This window comes from Bufo bufo, chromosome 9 (genome assembly GCF_905171765.1).
Source record: "Bufo bufo chromosome 9, aBufBuf1.1, whole genome shotgun sequence".
Lineage (NCBI taxonomy): Eukaryota > Metazoa > Chordata > Amphibia > Anura > Bufonidae > Bufo > Bufo bufo.
Genome location: NC_053397.1, coordinates 230400658 through 230418243, shown reverse-complemented (window position 1 = coordinate 230418243; position 17586 = coordinate 230400658). Strand labels below are relative to the sequence as shown.

Genomic DNA, 17586 nt, shown 5'->3' with positions numbered 1-17586 from the left:
GTAGTGAGCTCCCTCTAGTGGTGACTGTAGAATCTGTATGTAGTGAGCTCCCTCTAGTGGTGGCTGTATAATCTGTATGTAGTGAGCTCCGTCTAGTGGTGGCTGTATAATCTGTATGTAGTGAGCTCCCTCTAGTGGTGGCTGTATAATCTGTATGTAGTGAGCTTCCTCTAGTGGTGGCTGTATAATCTGTATGTAGTGAGCTCCCTCTAGTGGTGGCTATATAATCTGTATGTAGTGAGCTCCCTCTACTGGTGACTGTATAATCTGTATGCAGTGAGATCCCCCTAGTGGTGGCTGTATAATCTGTATGTAGTGAGCTCCCTCTAGTGGTGACTGTATAATCTGTATGTAGTGAGCTCCCTCTAGTGGTGGCTGTATAATCTGTATGTAGTGAGCTCCCTCTAGTGGTGGCTGTATAATCTGTATGTAGTGAGCTCCCCCTAGTGATGGCTGTATAATCTGTTGTAGTGAGCTCCCTCTAGTGGTGCCTGTATAATCTGTATATAGTGAGCGCCCTCTAGTAGTGACTGTATATTCTGTTTGTATTGAGCGCCCTCACGTCACCGCAGGTCCTGAAGAAAAGAAGATACCGGCTGCGCGATCAAGTGGATGAGGTGATTTTTAATTTTTTTTTAACCCCTCTGTAGACATTTTATTTAGCATTCTGTTTTAAGAATGCTCTTATTTTCCGTTATAACCATGTTATAACGGAAAATAATAAAGTGAAGTTCGGGTCCCTATTGACTTAAATGGGGTCCAGGCTCGGGGGGAAGTTCGGGTCAAGTTCAGTGTATCGAACCTGAACTTTGACCTGAAGTTCGGCCGAACCCGGCGAACCCGAACTTTCACGGGTTCACTCAACCCTACTCCTTACTGGTCACTAGATCTCTGCTTCCAGTTGGTGAATTGAAGCATTCTCTTTTTTATTCAGAGTCTGAAAACCTATCCTGATCTTACAATTGGCTGATGGTTTGTACCAATGTATCAGTTAGCGGCAGCAGATTTTTCCGTTAGCCCTTGTTGGCCCTTGTTCATCTCACTTATATTCTTGGCTTTTACTGCCTTTAAATCAGAAGTAAGAGACTTCAGGAAGTGCGAAAAGGTGTTTAGTTCAGGTGCAGGAATGGGGCATCCCATGGGGCGTTGGGGCGTACATGCTCCTCACCTTTTCCATGTAGACATGGAGCACCGTCTCCGGGCTCAGCGATCCTTTCTTCAGTTGCTCCACCAACTCCACCAGCGGCAGGGAAAGGATCCGGCTGACGTCCATGTCCTCGTGCTGAAAAACACAGAGCAGGAGAACCATCACCCCCAGGACTAAAGCAAGGGCCAGGGGCCCATTGTCCTCCCCAGTTCTAGAACACGGCTGGCTCGGAGTACTGACTGTGGCATCAACGCGGGGTCGACAAGAATACTGTCAGGATGGCGCCTCTGACCACAGAAGCTATGGTCAATCCTGGGTTTAAGCATTAGCCTCAGTTATCTGTCCTCACTTACCAACGGTCTGCCGCACCCTCCCCCCACCACCAGCTGTACCCTGTCCATCCGGTATTGGTCCCCCCACTACCTGTACCCTGTCCCTCCAGTATCGGTGTCCACACCACCTGTACTTTGTCCCTCCAGTATTGGTCATCCCACCACCTGTACCCTGTCCCTCTAGTAGCAGTCTCCCCACCGGCTGTACCCTATCTCTCCAGTAGCTGTCTCCCCACCGGCTGTACCCTGTCCCTCCAGTATCAGTCTCCTCACCGGCTGTACCCTGTCCCTCCAGTAGCAGTCTCCCCACCGGCTGTACCCTGTCTCTCCAGTAGCTGTCTCCCCACCGGCTGTATCCTGTCCCTCCAGTATCGGTCCCCCCACCAGCTGTACCCCGTCCTTCCAGTATGGCCCCCCCCCCCCTCCTCAGCTGTATCCTGTCCCTCCAGTATTGGTCTTCCCATCAGCTGTACCCTGTCTTTCCAATATAGTACCACCCCACCAGCTGTACCCTGTCCCTCCAGCAGTGGTCCCCCTACCGGCTGTACCCTGTCCCTCCAGTATCGGTCCCCCCACCGGCTGTACCCTGTCCCTCCAGTATCGGTCCACCCGCCGGCTGTACCCTGTCCCTCCAGTATCGGTCCACCCGCCGGCTGTACCCCGTCCCTCAAGTAGTGGTCCCCCCACCAGCTGTACCCTGTCCTGTCCCTCTAGTATTATTGGTCTCACCACCTTCGGTCCCTGTCCTCCCAACCTGCAGTCCTCTTTTCCCCCACCAGGGAACACCTGTAACCCCACCTGTGGACCTCCATCACCTCCGTCACCCCACCAGCGGACAGTTTATTGGATTGTATATGAAAGGGAAATTCTACCTTATTCATTGTATGGCACATGGAGTTACACAGTAGAGCGCCCCCTGGGTAAGAAATACAGGTGTTTGAAATACTATATGCATTATATTATATCTTTTATGAGGGATATATTTGCGTGACTCAGACACTGAGAGACTGGTATGTGGGTGTAGGTCTGAATGGTCTACACTTCATGACTAAGCGGTTTCATCTTAAGGGTGTATTAGAAACCCTGATGCCACAGATAATGGTCAGAAGGGAAGCGTTCCCTCCCAGCAATCGTCGGATAGCTAGCGGAGGACACAGCTCCTATGACATGCAGCAATGTCCTCCATAGCATGGGGCGGAGGTATTGCTATGCCATCACTTCACCCCACGCAGGGCAGCAGTGTGCCAGCGGCAGACCGCTATTACACAGAGTGATCTGTCGCCGGCACCATTGTGATTTTTAAGCATGCTTAAAAATCACAATTGCCTGATGAACAAGCATTCTGTATCTCAGATAAAGGTCTTGGAGTCTCATGTAAAAGGTCTCCGAGTCTCCTGCATCTCAAATATAGGTCTCCTGTATCTCAGATAAAGGTCTCCGAGTCTCCTGTATCTCAGATAAATGTCTCTGAGTCTCCTGTATCTCAGATAAAGGTCTCCGAGTCTCCTGTATCTCAGATAAAGGTCTCGGAGTCTCCTGTGTCTCAGATAAAGGTCTCTGAGTCTCCTGTGTCTCAGATAAAGGTCTCTGAGTCTCCTGTGTCTCAGATAAAGGTCTCTGAGTCTCCTGTATCTCAAATATAGGTCTCTGAGTCTCCTGTATCTCAAATATAGGTCTCTGAGTCTACTGTATCTCAGATAAATGTCTCCGAGTCTCCTGTGTCTCAGGTAAAGGTCTCGGAGTCTACTGTATCTCAGGTAAAGGTCTCGGAGTCTACTGTATCTCAGATAAATGTGTCCGAGTCTCCTGTGTCTCAGGTAAAGGTCTCAGAGTCTACTGTATCTCAGGTAAATGTCTCCATGTCTCCTGTATCTCAGATAAAGGTCTCCATGTCTCCTGTATCTCAGATAAAGGTCTCCATGTCTCCTGTATCTCAGATAAAGGTCTCCATGTCTCCTGTATCTCAGATAAAGGTCTCCAAGTCTACTGTATCCCAGATAAAGTTCTCTGAGTCTTCTGTGTCTCATATAAAGGTCTCAGAGTCTCCTGTATGTCAGATAAAGATTTCTGAGTCTCCTGTATGTCAGAAAAAGTTCTCCAAGACTCCTGTGTCTCAGATAAAAATCTCTGAGTCTCCTGTTTCTCAGATAAAGGTATCCGAGTCTCCTGTGTCTTAGATAAAGGTCTCTGAGTCTCCTGTTTCTCAGATAAAGATCTCTGAGTCTCCTGTTTCTCAGATAAAGATCTCCTAGTCTTCGGTGTCTCAGATAAAGGTCTTCGAGTATCCTCTATTTTAAATAAAGGTCTCATAGTCTCCTGTAGGTTAGATAAAGATTTCTGAGTCTCCTGTATGTCAGAAAAAGGTCTCCAAGTTTCCTGTATCTCAGAGAAAGGTCTTGGAGAGTACTTTATTTCTGAAGGGTCCTTTACACCGGCCAAGAATCCTAAAGAATGCTTATTAGCGATTATCTGGCGGTGCAAATGTACCACTAATTACCTCTAAACGCTCGTTCATCTGGTAATCTGATCGTTTGTGCACACACAAAAATTGTTGCTGTGTAAATATGATCTGCTGCCAGTAAACAACGAGTCAGTACGGAGAAGAGTGATGGCATTAGTGTTCACTACTCCCCATACTATGGAGGAAATCGCTGCATGTAAATGTGTCTCCTCCACTGACGAGGAGGTGATTGTCAGGAAGGAACGCTTCTGTATGAGGACGAGCGATGTCATTAGTGATCACTGCTCCCTATACTGTGGAGGGAATCACTGCATGTAAAGGTGTCTCCTCCACTGACGAGCAGGCGATTGTAAGGAAAGAACACTTCTGTATGGGGATGAGCGATGGCATTAGTGATCACTGCTCCATATACTGTGGAGGAGATCACTACATGCAAATATGTCTACTCTATATGTGTGTGTGTATACAGAGAGGACATTACTACTGTAAAGGGGGCACCGAGAGGACATTACTACTGTGTAGGGGGAACAGCAAGGGCATTACTACTGTGAAGGGGCACCGAGAGGACATTACTACTGTAACTGATCTCCTAGCACCCCAACCGGGTACCTCCGTTGATAAATGCTCCCAGTGCCTCCCGAGGACTCCAAGCACTCCGCTCGACACCGATACCACCACAGGAACCAGGAACAGCTCTTACAAGAGCTAGGAGTAATAGCCAGGGGAGTATACAAGTATAGCAATCCCCACACACATGAGACGAGGCTCTATGTTGAGTGTAAAACAGTCACACTTTATTGAGGGCTACGCGCCCGTATTTATGCAGGTCCCCATCTGGTGGACACGCCCCTAGGGGACCAGAAGGAGGACTGTGACACAGGGCAGATACGTAGCACTCAGGATACACAGACACAACACATCCCCACAATGCATCATGGTTTCCTCCTCTCTGCCCTGGAGACACCCGAGGAGTAATTCAATTATCTCTCAAGACAAAGGGAAATCGCCAATACACATGTGGGAACAACAGGACAGGAATCACCACCCAAACACACAATGTCACACCCCCACAGCAAACACAGACATTTAACATATTCCCAGATAGCTCAAGTTTGAGTGCATATCATTAGGTGAATGGCACTCAGAATATACAAATACAATAAAATTTGCTATCTGGGTATCCTCACTTAACAAAATAGAATTGCAAAGACAGATTTAAGCTGTGCGGCCGGTCTGTCTGCTCCTTTAAAGTCAGTATGGGCCATAATCCCGAGGCAAGAGGCTAGTAACCAGGCCCCTCCGAAACCCAGTGGCGAGGTTGGTTTCGCCACAACTACTGTGTAGGGGGAACAGCAAGGGCATTACTACTGTGAAGGGGGAAAAGAGAGGACATGTCTACTGTGAAGGAAGCACAGAGAGGGCATTACTAGTGTGAAGGGGGCACAGAGAGGGCATTACTACTGTGAAGGGGGCACAGAGAGGGCATTACTACTGTGAAGGGGGCACAGAGAGGGCATTACTACTGTGAAGGGGGAAAAGAGGGTACATTTATACTGTGAATGGGGCACAGAGAGGACATTACTACTGTGAAGGGGCACAGAGAGGAAATTACTACTGTGAAGGGGCACAGAGAGGAAATTACTACTGTGAAGAGGGCACAGAGAGGGAATTACTATTGTGAAGGGGCACAGAGAGGATATTACTACTGTGAAGCAGGCACAGAGAGGACATGACTACTGTGAAGGGGGCACAGAGAGGACATTACTACTTTGAAGGGGGCACAGAGAGGGCATTACTACTGTGAAGGGGGCACAGAGAGGGCATTACTACTGTGAAGGGGGAAAAGAGGGTACATTTCTACTGTGAATGGGGCACAGAGAGGACATTACTACTGTGAAGGGGCACAGAGAGGATATTACTACTGTGAAGCAGGCACAGAGAGAACATGACTACTGTAAAGATGGCACAGAGAGGACATTACTACTGTGAAGGGGCACAGAGAGGACATTACTACTTTGAAGGGGGCACAGAGAGGGCATTACTAATGTGAAGGGGGCACAGAGGACATCACTAGATGGAACAAAGAGGGCATTACTACTGTTAAGGGGGCACAGAGAGGACATTACTACTGGTAAGAGGCACAGAGACGACATTACTACTATGAAAGGGGCACAGAGAGGACATTACTACTGTGAAGGGGCCACAGAGAGGACATTACTACTGTGAAGGGGCATAGAGAGGGCATTACTACTGTGTAGGGGGCACAGAAAGGGCATTGCTACTTTGAAGTGGGCACAGAGAGGGCATTACTACAGTGAAGGGGGCACAGAAAGGACATTACTGCTGTGAAGGGGCATTACTACTGTGAAGGAGCCCAGAGAGGAGATTACTACTGTGAAAAAGCACAGAGAGGACATTACTGCCGTGCAGGGGTCACAGAGAGGACATTACTACTGTGAAGGGGCACAGAGAGGACATTACTACTGTGAAGGAGCACAGAGAGGACATTACTACTGTGTAGGGAGCACAGAGAGGACATTACTACTGTGAAGAGGCACAGAGAGGACATTACTATTGTGAAGGGGACACAATGTGGGCATTACTACTATGAAGAGGACACAGAGAGGGCGTTACTACTGTGAAGGGGGCACAGAGAGGGAATTACCACTGTGAAGTGGCACAGAGGGCATTACTCCTGTGAAGGGGCACAGAGAGGGCATGCCTACTGGGAAGGGGGCACAGAGAGGGTATTACCACTGTGAAGGGGACACAATGTGGGCATTACTATTGTGAAGGGGGCGCAGAGGGCATTACTACTGTGAAGGGGCACAGAGAGGACAGTGTTGATCACGAATATTCGAATTGCAAATTTTTATCGCGAATATAGGTACTTCTAAATATTTGCGAATTTTCGAATATAGTGATATATATTCGTAATTTTGAATATTCGCGATTTTTTATTGCGAATTTTTGTAATGCGAATTTTTCAATTGCCGAGTAAAAACATGATTCCTCCCTGCTTCTTGCTTGTGGGCCAATGACTCATTGGCCCACAAGCAGGAAGGAATCATAACTTTAAATGGGAAAAATGAGGACTATTCTAAAAAACAAATATAAGAACGTCTGTCAGAGCTTCTCAGATGTCTGGTGGTGACAATATAGCAATATAGTGAATATTAAAAAAAAAAACGAATATAGAGCAATTTAGTTATTATAGTGCTATAATCATGTTTTTGCTCGGCAATTGAAAAATTTGCGATAAAAATTAGCATTTCGAAAATTCGCATATTACGCGATCATTACCTTGTCGATTTTTCGAGAAAAAAAAATCGTAGAATATAATGAGTATTGGAACTCACGAATAGTCGGCGAATATTCTACCAAATATTCGCGAAATATCGCGAATTCGAATATGACCCCTTCCGCTCATCACTAATAGAGGGTATTACTACTGTGAGGGGCACAATGTTTTCAAGTATGGGGGGGGCAGAGTATAGACCCACCCTGGGTGCCAAACACCTTAGGCACGCCACTGGTTCTTTCATTCAAATTCGGCAGGTATGGACCCTGGCCACTGCCTCATGTTTAGGAATGCCCTCCTGACCTTGCCACTACACAATGTGGATTCCTACTTTGTTATGCAACTGTTGACCAGCAGGTGGCAGCAAACACAGCAGAGCTACATTTAGATAGAGTGGAACCTTCCATTCCATTCTAATCCCCCTCTGTAGGGAAGTGGGCGAGTCCTTTTTCCTGCAGGAAGGGTGGGGACCAGTTAGTCAGTTCTAGCGTAGCCCCTGCTAGGGGAGGGTGTGCAGCGGCACATCTCTGCTAGACGTGCCCACGCCAGCCAGAGCACCCTAAGCTCTGCTGGTCATGGAGGCCAAAGCTTGAAGCCTGAGGAGCCAGGAGGAAAATTCCCTGGCATAACCTAGAGTCAGACTACAAAGTGTAGTGCAGCATACAGAAGAAGCAGAGTATTAAGCAAGCCTGTCAGTACAGCAGAGAGAGAGAGAAAGCAGAGTTATTGACGAAGCCTGCCAGTATAATGCTAAAGCCTGCTGGGGCCAAGACAAAGCTTGAAGATTGTTTCTGATGAACGTTTATTCAAGTAAAGCTTTGTTCAACTACATACAAGGTCTGGACTCAAATTATTTCCTTCAAATCCCTCAATTATTCCCCCTATTTATTGCTTCGGAGCTAAAGCCTGGTGTCTAGTCGTATCCCGGTAGGAGCACCGTGACACACATAAAGAGACATTTTAGGCCGCACTATACCACTCTGCAATTCCTACACTTGGGTCGTTCTATAGAGGGCCCTAGGGGGAGGCGCCCGTTGCACAAATTGCAGTGGGGCCCCGTCCGTTCTCTTGTATAAGGTCTTGGCGTCGTCCTGTAGTCCTAACGCGTCTCTGTCCGTTCCTCTCCACACACACTGATCAGTAATAACCGTACATTGCACTTCGCTCCTCGTCCCATTTATTACTTCCAGGCGGATGGTGGATCATTTCTTACACCTGCTGTACATTACGTACATACCACAGAGATAGAGCGCTGCTCGAAAGTTTGTGAACCCTCCAGAGTTTTCTGTATTTCTGCATAAATTTGACCTAAAACTCCATCAGATTTTCACACAAGTCCTAAAAGTAGATGAAAAACAAATCAAAGTCACAAAGACCTGGAGGAAAATGCTCTGATATCACAGGTGTGTGAGCAGTAAAAGTATGTGAACCCCCGCTTTCAGTATGTGGTGTGACCCCCTTGCTTCTGGTAATTGTAGATTAGTTCTGCACATCGGTTTGGAGGAATTTCAGGGCGTTCGTCAGTGCAGAACAGCTTCAGCTCTGCTATGTTGGTGGTTTCCTCCATGAACTGCTCTTACTGGAGCAGCTCTTACAGGCAGGGACAGTACATGTCTTTCACGGTCCACTGGGGCAATGTTTTTCACAGCACCCGACAACAAGGCCGGGTCCATTGACTTCCCCCACGTTTGTGTCTGACTGGCTCCAACAGCAGGCACTAATCCACCTCCTCCTCCATGGCACAGGGCACAGCGTCGCTCCCCTCCCCCCTTTTTCATATCACTTTTCAAGTCAAGCTTTTTACGCCATGTTGGGGCTGATCAGCCTGGGCAAGAATAGCCCCACCGGTGAGCAGTTACTAAAGTACATCATGCATCAAACTTCCCTCTGGCTGCCACCTCGCCCTCCAACTGGGCAAAGGGGTCAGCGACAGTGGCCGTAAAATCGTGGCAGCCCTTAACCTGGGGGAAATAACACATTCTCCCTGCGTGGCGCTCGCCATCAGCCTAGGTATGCAACACTTTTTTACTTAAATACACTGGCATGCGCAAGGTGCTGGCAATGTCCATGAGACTGTCCTCGCATTTCAACCCTTCTTCCATGTGCTGGAATTCAACATTGCACAGGCTCAAGCATCTGTACGAGCAATATTGCAATGTAGCAGACAGCTTCAGCAGCAGGGAGCATGTGCAGCGTCCCACTACGTGCGTGTGGCCTCTGCTTAAAAGCACTTTTTACTCTATTACAAGCTCTAGGTTGTAATGTATAACTTTGCATTTGTGTATCTGCGAAATCCCTGTTAACAGGCCTATTAGGTGAAATTCATACATCCCACCACTAGATGGGGATAAAGTTCAGGTCCTATATATACCTAGGTCAGGCCTAGTGAGGGAGTTGAGATCCTAGTTGAGACCAGGAGGGAGTTGAGGATCAGTATAGCTAGGAAAATGTAGTTCAGAAGAGAGCAGATCTGAGGAGATCACACCAGAGTGGAGTTCGGGGTTCAGATGAGAGCAGATCTGAGGAGATCAGACCAGATTAGTGGGAGAGAGAATGTAGAGTGAAGCCTCCATGACACAGATCAGTCAGTGGAGCCGACTCCGCTAGGAGGTAGTACTAGGATGTGAGGGCAGAAGAGCGTTCTCCTTCTGTGGCCGGACTGTAGACTTGCATCCCTGACCAGTAGGAGAGAGTTTGCCTCCCTGGAACAGAAACAAGCTTCCTAAGGAATCATCGGTGATGAGAGCCATTATTGAGGGCCACAGACACCTTTGCATGGTGGAGGACTTATAGCTTCTGGGAGCCACACCAAACTTCTGAGAGAGTCCAGCAAAAAAAAAAAAGAGAAAGATAGTCCGGCTCAATTCAGGTGAAGTAATGTTGACTTTATTCCAGCAATTAAAATTTCCGTATAACAAGTGTACAATTACGCGTTTCAGACCTCTCAAGTATATGGGTCCTTCCTCATGACAAACAAAACTTCTGAGAGACAGTTGAGTTTTCCTGTCTAAATATTCAGCTTGTAGGGAAAGACAAGGAATAGGATCCAGCACATCTAAAGGAACCAGTGGATTTGCAGAATTACCTCTCTACCATCTAGAGACTGCATGTTTGTACTGCTGCAACCAAAAGTCATCCACAGTAAAAGTTGTGAGTTGCATCTTCCCACTGTCTACCTCATTATTACCACCACTGGTTGTACCACCATTACCGGTACTGGCGTCACAACAAAAAACATCCAGGGACCCAGCCGCCACAAGCACCCTAAGCACCCCTAACATCAAGGGCACCTCAACCTCCATCTTGGCTGATGCTTCCTACCACAGAGCGTGCCCCGGAGGATTTCGTGCTGTCTTCCTCATCAATGTGCTGCCGGCCCAGGGAGGCTTTCTGCTAACCGTGAGTAAACTGATAAACTGTGTGTTATATTATTTGGCCCCTCATCGGCCCACCGTGCACCTCACGTGTTGCCCCTGCGACTGGCTGGCTGCACATGTGTTGTTTGAGGTCAGGCAGTGGCAGCTCATCCGAGACGCCTTCCAGGTGCTGAAGACCTTCGAAGAGGCCTCAAAGTTTGTGAGCAGTGACAACTGCGGTGTGAACGACGTCATCCCTCTCATATGATGCTCATGGAGCAGGGGACGACAAAGGAAGAAGAGCAGGTGACGCATCTTGCAAAAAGAACTGGCTTCTCAGGCATGTGCAGTGCCCTGGAGCAGGGGTACCTTTATGTCTGGACATTTGTAAACATTTGCTCCTCTTTCCTCTGTGCAAAGTCATCAACTCCTCACTTTATTTTAGTTTATGGGGTTAACTTGCACTGACTTATACGGTTTAATACTGTGTAACCACATTTTATATGTATGTTGTGATATATATCCTGTTCATTTGCACTGTGTTTGTATGGCACTGCAGAAAGGGTTAATGAATACTGAGAGACTTTTGGGACTTTCTAGCTAATAATGAGAAGCTGGTAATTTTCCACAGTTGCCATAATAATTAAAGAGGACCATGTTTTGGAGGGAAAAAGCTAGACGTTGTTTACCATGAAAAACAGTCAGACTGACCTTTTGAATGTCTGGTTTTAGCTCTGTTATTATGTCTGGAAACTTGTTTTTGTCTGGAATAACTGCTGTGTCATTCCCATAAAGTATTATTGAAGCTCTAATGTAAGTCTATGAGAGACAGAAAGTGTAACATTGTATCTTTATGTGCTGAGCTTCTCCACTCTGGAGAAGCCAGCCCTATGCCTCGTATCAGGGAGGAGACTGGAGAAGCCAGCCCTATGCCTCGTCCTAGGGAGGAGACGAGAAGCCAGTCCTATGCCTTGTTTCATAGAGGAGACTGGAGAAGCCAACCCTATGCCTCGTCTCAGGGAGGAGACTGGAGAAGCCAGCCCTATGCCTCGTCTCACGGAGGAGACTGGAGAAGCCAGCCCTATGCCTCGTCCTAGGGAGGAGACGAGAAGCCAGTCCTATGCCTTGTTTCATAGAGGAGACTGGAGAAGCCAGCCCTATGCCTTGTCTCAGGGAGGAGACTGGAGAAGCCATCCCTATACCTCATCTCAGGGAGGAGACTGGAGAAGCCAGCCCTATGCCTCGTCTCATGGAGGAGACTGGAGAAGCCGGCACTATGCCTCGTCTCATGGAGAAGCCATCCCTATGCCTCACCTGTATTGTTTTGCACCTGAATTCCTCCAGTAAAGAAGCCCCCTGGTTTCTGCAGACCCTGACTCTCTGGACTTATTTCCTATTGGGGTGCACCACGCCTTACCATCCCTTCCTGAGAGCAGCAACATGTGGTGACACCTCGACGGTGTCTGGGAGACCCAGCAGAACATTGGGGCCACCCCAAACCCGGCCACTGCACACGCTGGCCAGAATGGTGACCTGTATACTCGCTTGCTTAAACAGTGACAGACGGATCAGTTACATCAATCAGTCTGATGATTACTGAATAGCTATGCTATCAAATTAAAATGGGGGAATGTTTTCCTCCTGCCGAAAGGGAGTACTAATTACACAGTTACCAGGAAACACTGTGTATGCAGCTTTCTGCAGCTTACGGTGAGCAGACGCCTGTCGCCAGTGTCTGTAAGGGTGGCCCCTCTCCGCCTCCCACAGAGTCACCCCTCCCGCTGCCACGAGCAACAGAAGCCACAGTAGCAGCCATTGCAGTCTCCTCAATATGATGGAGCAGTTTTTCCATGTGCCATGCCAGGCTGAGGCAAGTCAGCAAGCCGACAGCTCCTGCTTGAACACCCAGGTTTAGGCCTACCTACACTCTGGCCTGTCTCTGGTGCATAATCAGTTCCCTGACCCCATGGATTTCTGGGCAGGCAGACTGGAACGGTGGCCCCGAATTGGCACAGTACGCTCTCTATCTTCTTTCTTGCACAGCCTTCAGTGATATATCAGAGGGGGTTTTCAGCACCACAGGGGGTATGGTGACCCCCAAATGGACCAAGTTGTCCTGCCATGCTCACTTTTGTGGTTCAGTGTCCTCCTGATGGTAGACTCATGAACAGTAACATTAGCTAATGTGAGAAATGTCATTTGGTGCTTAGAAGTTTCTCTGGGCTGCTTTGTGGACTATTACACGCCTTGCCCTTGGTATGATCTTTGTTGGTCAACCAATCCTGGAGAGGGTAATAATGGACTGCAATTTCCTCCATTTGTACAGTCTGTCTGACTTTAGATTGCTGGAGTCCAGACTCTTTAAAGATGGGTTTGTGACCTTTTCCAGCCTGATGAGCATCAGCAACTCTTCTTCTGAGGTCCTCAGAAATATACTTGTTCCTGCCATGACACACTACTGCAGACATTTGAAGATCAGACTTTTATAGATCCTTGTCCTTTACAAATAAAACAAGCCGCTCACTCACAGCTGATTGTCACCCCATTGATTGAAGACACAGTCACATTATCTGCTGTTCCGAAAGGCTCACATACTTGTTGTTACGGAGTAGTGTCAATCGAGGCTCACCTGAGTCTGAGGACACCCGAGCTGGAAGTATGGAGTCCAGTGGCAGAGGCCCACAGAAGCAGGAGGCAGGTAGCGTGGTCGATCAGTCCGGGTCGGCAGCAGAGATGGCAGCGAGATAACAGCAGGAGTAGACGGAGGCGTGGTCGGTGGTAAGCAGTAAGTCAGTGCAGGCGGCAATTCAGCGAGGTCAAAACGGTCCAGGTTGGCAACGATGGTAAATCAGCAATAGCGGTGGAGGAGCAGAGAGGAAGCTTGCTACAGGCTTGGAGGCACAATAACCAGCAAAGGGGGGTGGTGGGGGGGGGGGGGGGGGAGGATGGCGGCCAGGGAAGGTGTTCTCTACAAACGGCTTGAGAAGGGAGCAATGGAAGACTGGGTGCACCCTGATGGAATGTGGGAGGTCCAGCCGGAAGGTGACTTCATTAATCCGGACAGAGATCCGGAAAGGCCCCAAGTATTTTTGGCCCAATTTCTGAGCAGGTACCTTCAGTCTTAGGTTTCTTGTGGAGAGCCACACTTGATCTCCTATCTGAAAGTCCGGAGCGGGTCTACGACGTTTGTCTGTCGCCCGCTTAAAGCGTCTCTGAGCCTCAAGGAGATTATTGGAAATGTTCTCTTGTGCCTCTTGTAAATTTGCCAGGCGTTCGGCCACAGCTGGAAGCGTGGAGGTGACGGGCAGGCGTGGGATGAAAGCTGGATGCAGGCCAGTGTAGAAAGGACTGTAATGGGTGGAACTGTGTTCCGCATTATTGTAGGAAAACTTGGCCGTAGGAAGGTGGTCCAACCAGTCATCCTGCAAATGAGTGATGAAACAACGTAGGTACTGCTCGAGGGTCTGGTTTGTTCTCTCTGTCTGCCCATTAGACTGGGGATGGAAAGCGGAGGACAGGTTTACCGTGATCCCAAGGGCCAGGCAGAAGTCTTTCCAGAATTTAGAGGTGAATTGCACTCCTCGGTCAGAGACCACATCATCCGGAACCCCGTGTAACCTAAAGATTTCATGGAATACTAGGTCAGCCGTCTGTTTGGCGGTGGGTAGGCCCTTGCAGGGGATGAAATGGGCCATCTTGGTAAGGCGGTCCACGACGGCCAGGATGGTGTTCATCCCTTTCGAAGGGGGTAGGTCAACCACAAAGTCCATAGAAATTGAACCCCAAGGGCGGGAGGGGATGGGGAGTGGTCGCAGCAGCCCCACGGGTGAAGAGCGGGGAGTCTTGTTGCGGGCACAGACCGTGCATGAGGAGACAAACCTTTTAGTATCTTTCTTATGCGTCGGCCACCAGAAGGAGCGGGACAGGAGTTCCTGGGTCTTTCTTGTACCTGGATGGCCAGCCAACTTGGTATCGTGGTTATATTTTAGTACATCGAGCCGTGCCATTTCTGGTACGTACAGTTGTCGACCCAGGTATACCCAGAAGCCACCCTTGAGGGTGAGGTTGACGTCTTCTGCTGGGTGGGTGAGGAAGGGGTCCCTTTCATAAGACTTCTTGATTGACCCCAGGAGTTCCTTTGGGTAAGTAGCTCCTAAGACCTTTTTCTCGGGTAGAATGCTGGCTTGGCCCTTGTTGTCCTGTGAAGGTTCAGAGAACATCCTGGAAAGGGCATCTGCTTTGCCATTCTTCGACCCAGGGCGATATGTGATAATGAAATTGAATCGAGAAAAAAAAAAACTCCATCTGGCTTGTCTGGTGGAAAGCCTCTTGGCAGAACGGATGAATTCGAGGTTTCGGTGGTCAGTGAACACAGTTATGGGATGGATGGCCCCCTCCAATAGATGTCTCCACTCCGAGAAGGCATCTTTGATTGCCAGTAACTCCTTATTCCCGATGTCATAGTTCCTCTCTGCGGGGGACATTTGGCGAGAGAAGAAGGCGCAAGGGTGTAAAAGCATCTTTTCTCCCGTACGTTGTGATAGGACAGCGCCTACTGCGGTGTCGGAAGCGTCCACTTCGATTGTGAATGGCAGTTCGGGATTAGGATGGATCAGAATTGGAGCAGACGTGAAGAGGGATTTAAGCTTGGTGAAGGCTTCCTGTGCTTCGGGTGTCCAGGAAAAGGGCACAGTCTTTTTGGTTAACTGGGTAATTGGAGTAATGATTTTTGAGAAGTTCCGAATGAATTTTCGGTAAAAGTTGGCGAAGCCGACAAACCTCTGTATTTCTTTTTCGTTCTTAGGGGGAGGCCAATCTATTATAGCCTGAATTTTCCGAGGATCCATACTCAGCCCTTCCGGGGAGATGACGTAACCGAGAAACTGGGTGGTGGTCTGTTCGAACTCGCATTTCTCGAGCTTGATGTAAAGGGACTGCTCGTGAAGTCTTTGTAACACCCTGCGGACATGTTCGCGATGTTGATCGAGATTTTCCGAGAAAATTAAAATATCGTCCAGGTATACCACTACGAACAGATCCAGCATGTCCCTAAGGACGTCATTAATGAAATGTTGGAAAGTGGCTGGGGCATTGCAAAGTCCAAAGGGCATAACTAAGTATTCAAAATGTCCATATCGTGTGCGAAAGGCGGTCTTCCATTCATCCCCGGGGCGAATGCGAACCAGATTATAGGCCCCTCGAAGATCGAGTTTCGTAAAGACTTTCGCCGCCCGGAGTCTCTCGAGGAGTTCCGAAATCAAGGGGAGAGGGTAACGGTTTTTTACCGTAACATCATTCAGCTTGCGGTAGTCAATGCAAGGGCGTAGAGAGGAGTCTTTTTTCTCCACGAAGAAGAAGGGTGCTCCCGCGGGAGGTGGAGGGTCGAATGAAGCCCTTCTTTAGGTTCTCGTCCAAGTAGTCCTTCAGGGCCTTGAGTTCAGGCTCCGAGAGGGAGTAGATGCTGCTGAAGGGTATTTCAGCCCCAGTTAATAATTCAATTGGGCAGTCGTATGGTCGATGCGGGGGCAGCTTGTCTGCGTTTTTTTTTTTCGCAGACATCCTGAAACTCGCTATATTGTGGAGGCAACAGCTCCTTGACCGTTGGTTCCGAGATGATAGATACTTTGGGTGTTGGGGAAGCAGGTTCATGCAGACAGTTCGAAGAGCAGAACTCAGATGTGAACCGTAGACAGCGGGTTTCCCAGTCCACCGAAGGGTTGTGAGTGGCTAACCACGGGATGCCCAAGATCACCGGAAACTTGGGGGAGGCAATCAAAGAGAAGTGGATCGTCTCGTGGTGGTCGGTTTTAATGTGGAGCTGTAAATCTGTGGTCTGATGTGTAACGGGTCCCGAGGAGAGTGGGGACCCATCCACCGTTTCCAGATCGATGGGGGCTGTCTTGGTTACAAGCGGAATGTTGTTCTCGTGAGCAAAAGTTTGATCCATAAAATTGTCGCCAGCCCCGGAGTCGAGCATTGCAGAACAGAGAAGTTGTCGATCCCCAATGGTAATGACAATTGGAACGGTGAAGTGGGACCCGGTGGCTGCTAACTCAGTTGTCTCTGCCGTCACCGGTGGGATTGCGGCCTGCCGCTGCTCTCGCAGTTTAGTGACGGCAATGGTTCTGCGGGATTTGTTGGGGCATTTCATGGCAATGTGCCCTGGCTCCCCACAGTAGAGGCAGAGGCCTTCGGCCAGTCGTCGTTCTTTTTCTGCTACGGACAGAGTCTTGCGCACTGCGTCAACCAGCATCGGCTCGATGGGAGGTTGGGCGACCTGCTGGGTAGTAGAGTAAGTGGGTCTGTCACCTTGGAACCAGAGCCTTTCTTTCCTTCTCTCGGTGAGCCTCTGATCAATACGGACACACACCTGAATGAAGTCGTCCAAATCATCCGAGGCTTCAAGTCTGGCAAGTTCATCTTTGATCGCCTCTGATAGACCTCGCCGAAATTGGTTCCTTTGAGCAGCTGGGTTCCAGTTGGTGTCTGAGATCCAGCGGCGGAACTCGGCGGCGTACTCGGCGACAGAACGTCTTCCCTGTCGAGGACTGTGTAGTCTTGCCTCAGCTGTCGCACAGCGATTGGGGTCATCAAAGACCTGGCTCATAGCTGTGATGAAAACATCCAGATCGTGCAGCAGACGGCTATTGATTTCCACGTATGGAGACGCCCATGCCAGGGCCTCGTCCGTCAGGAGGTTAACAATAAACAATACTTTCTTCTCGTCAGTGGAAAAGGGGGCCGGATGCATCTGGAAGTAGATACGGCACTGATTGAGAAAGCCCCGGTACTGGCGACGATCTCCATTGAATTTCGAGGGTAGTGGCATGCGGGTGTCTGCAGCCGCGCCGCGTATATGTCCAGGAGTTGCCGTTGGAGCTCAATGATCTCCCCCTGTTGACTCTGTACCAGGCCTTGGATTTGCGAAAATTTCTCCTGGTAGGTGGTGCCGAACTCTTGCAGCTCAGACACCTGCTTGCGCAGGGTGG

The 17586-nt window shown here is 49.0% G+C and overlaps 1 protein-coding gene and 1 long non-coding RNA gene across 3 annotated transcripts in view; one reads left to right on the top strand and one right to left on the bottom strand.

Moving 5' to 3' along the window:
• LOC120979630 (vitamin D3 hydroxylase-associated protein-like) overlaps positions 1 to 17586 on the bottom strand; it is a 150773-nt gene that overhangs the window by 116997 nt on the left and 16190 nt on the right. For both annotated transcript variants that reach the window (XM_040408498.1, XM_040408499.1), the window contains exon 2: positions 1169 to 1282. In XM_040408498.1, the coding sequence (XP_040264432.1) occupies positions 1169 to 1282 (114 nt within the window). The remainder of the gene's footprint in view (positions 1 to 1168; positions 1283 to 17586) is intronic.
• On the top strand, positions 393 to 16427 carry LOC120979635. Its single transcript, XR_005774342.1, has 3 exons — positions 393 to 562; positions 15972 to 15978; positions 16416 to 16427. It is a non-coding gene; the product is annotated as an uncharacterized LOC120979635 (long non-coding RNA).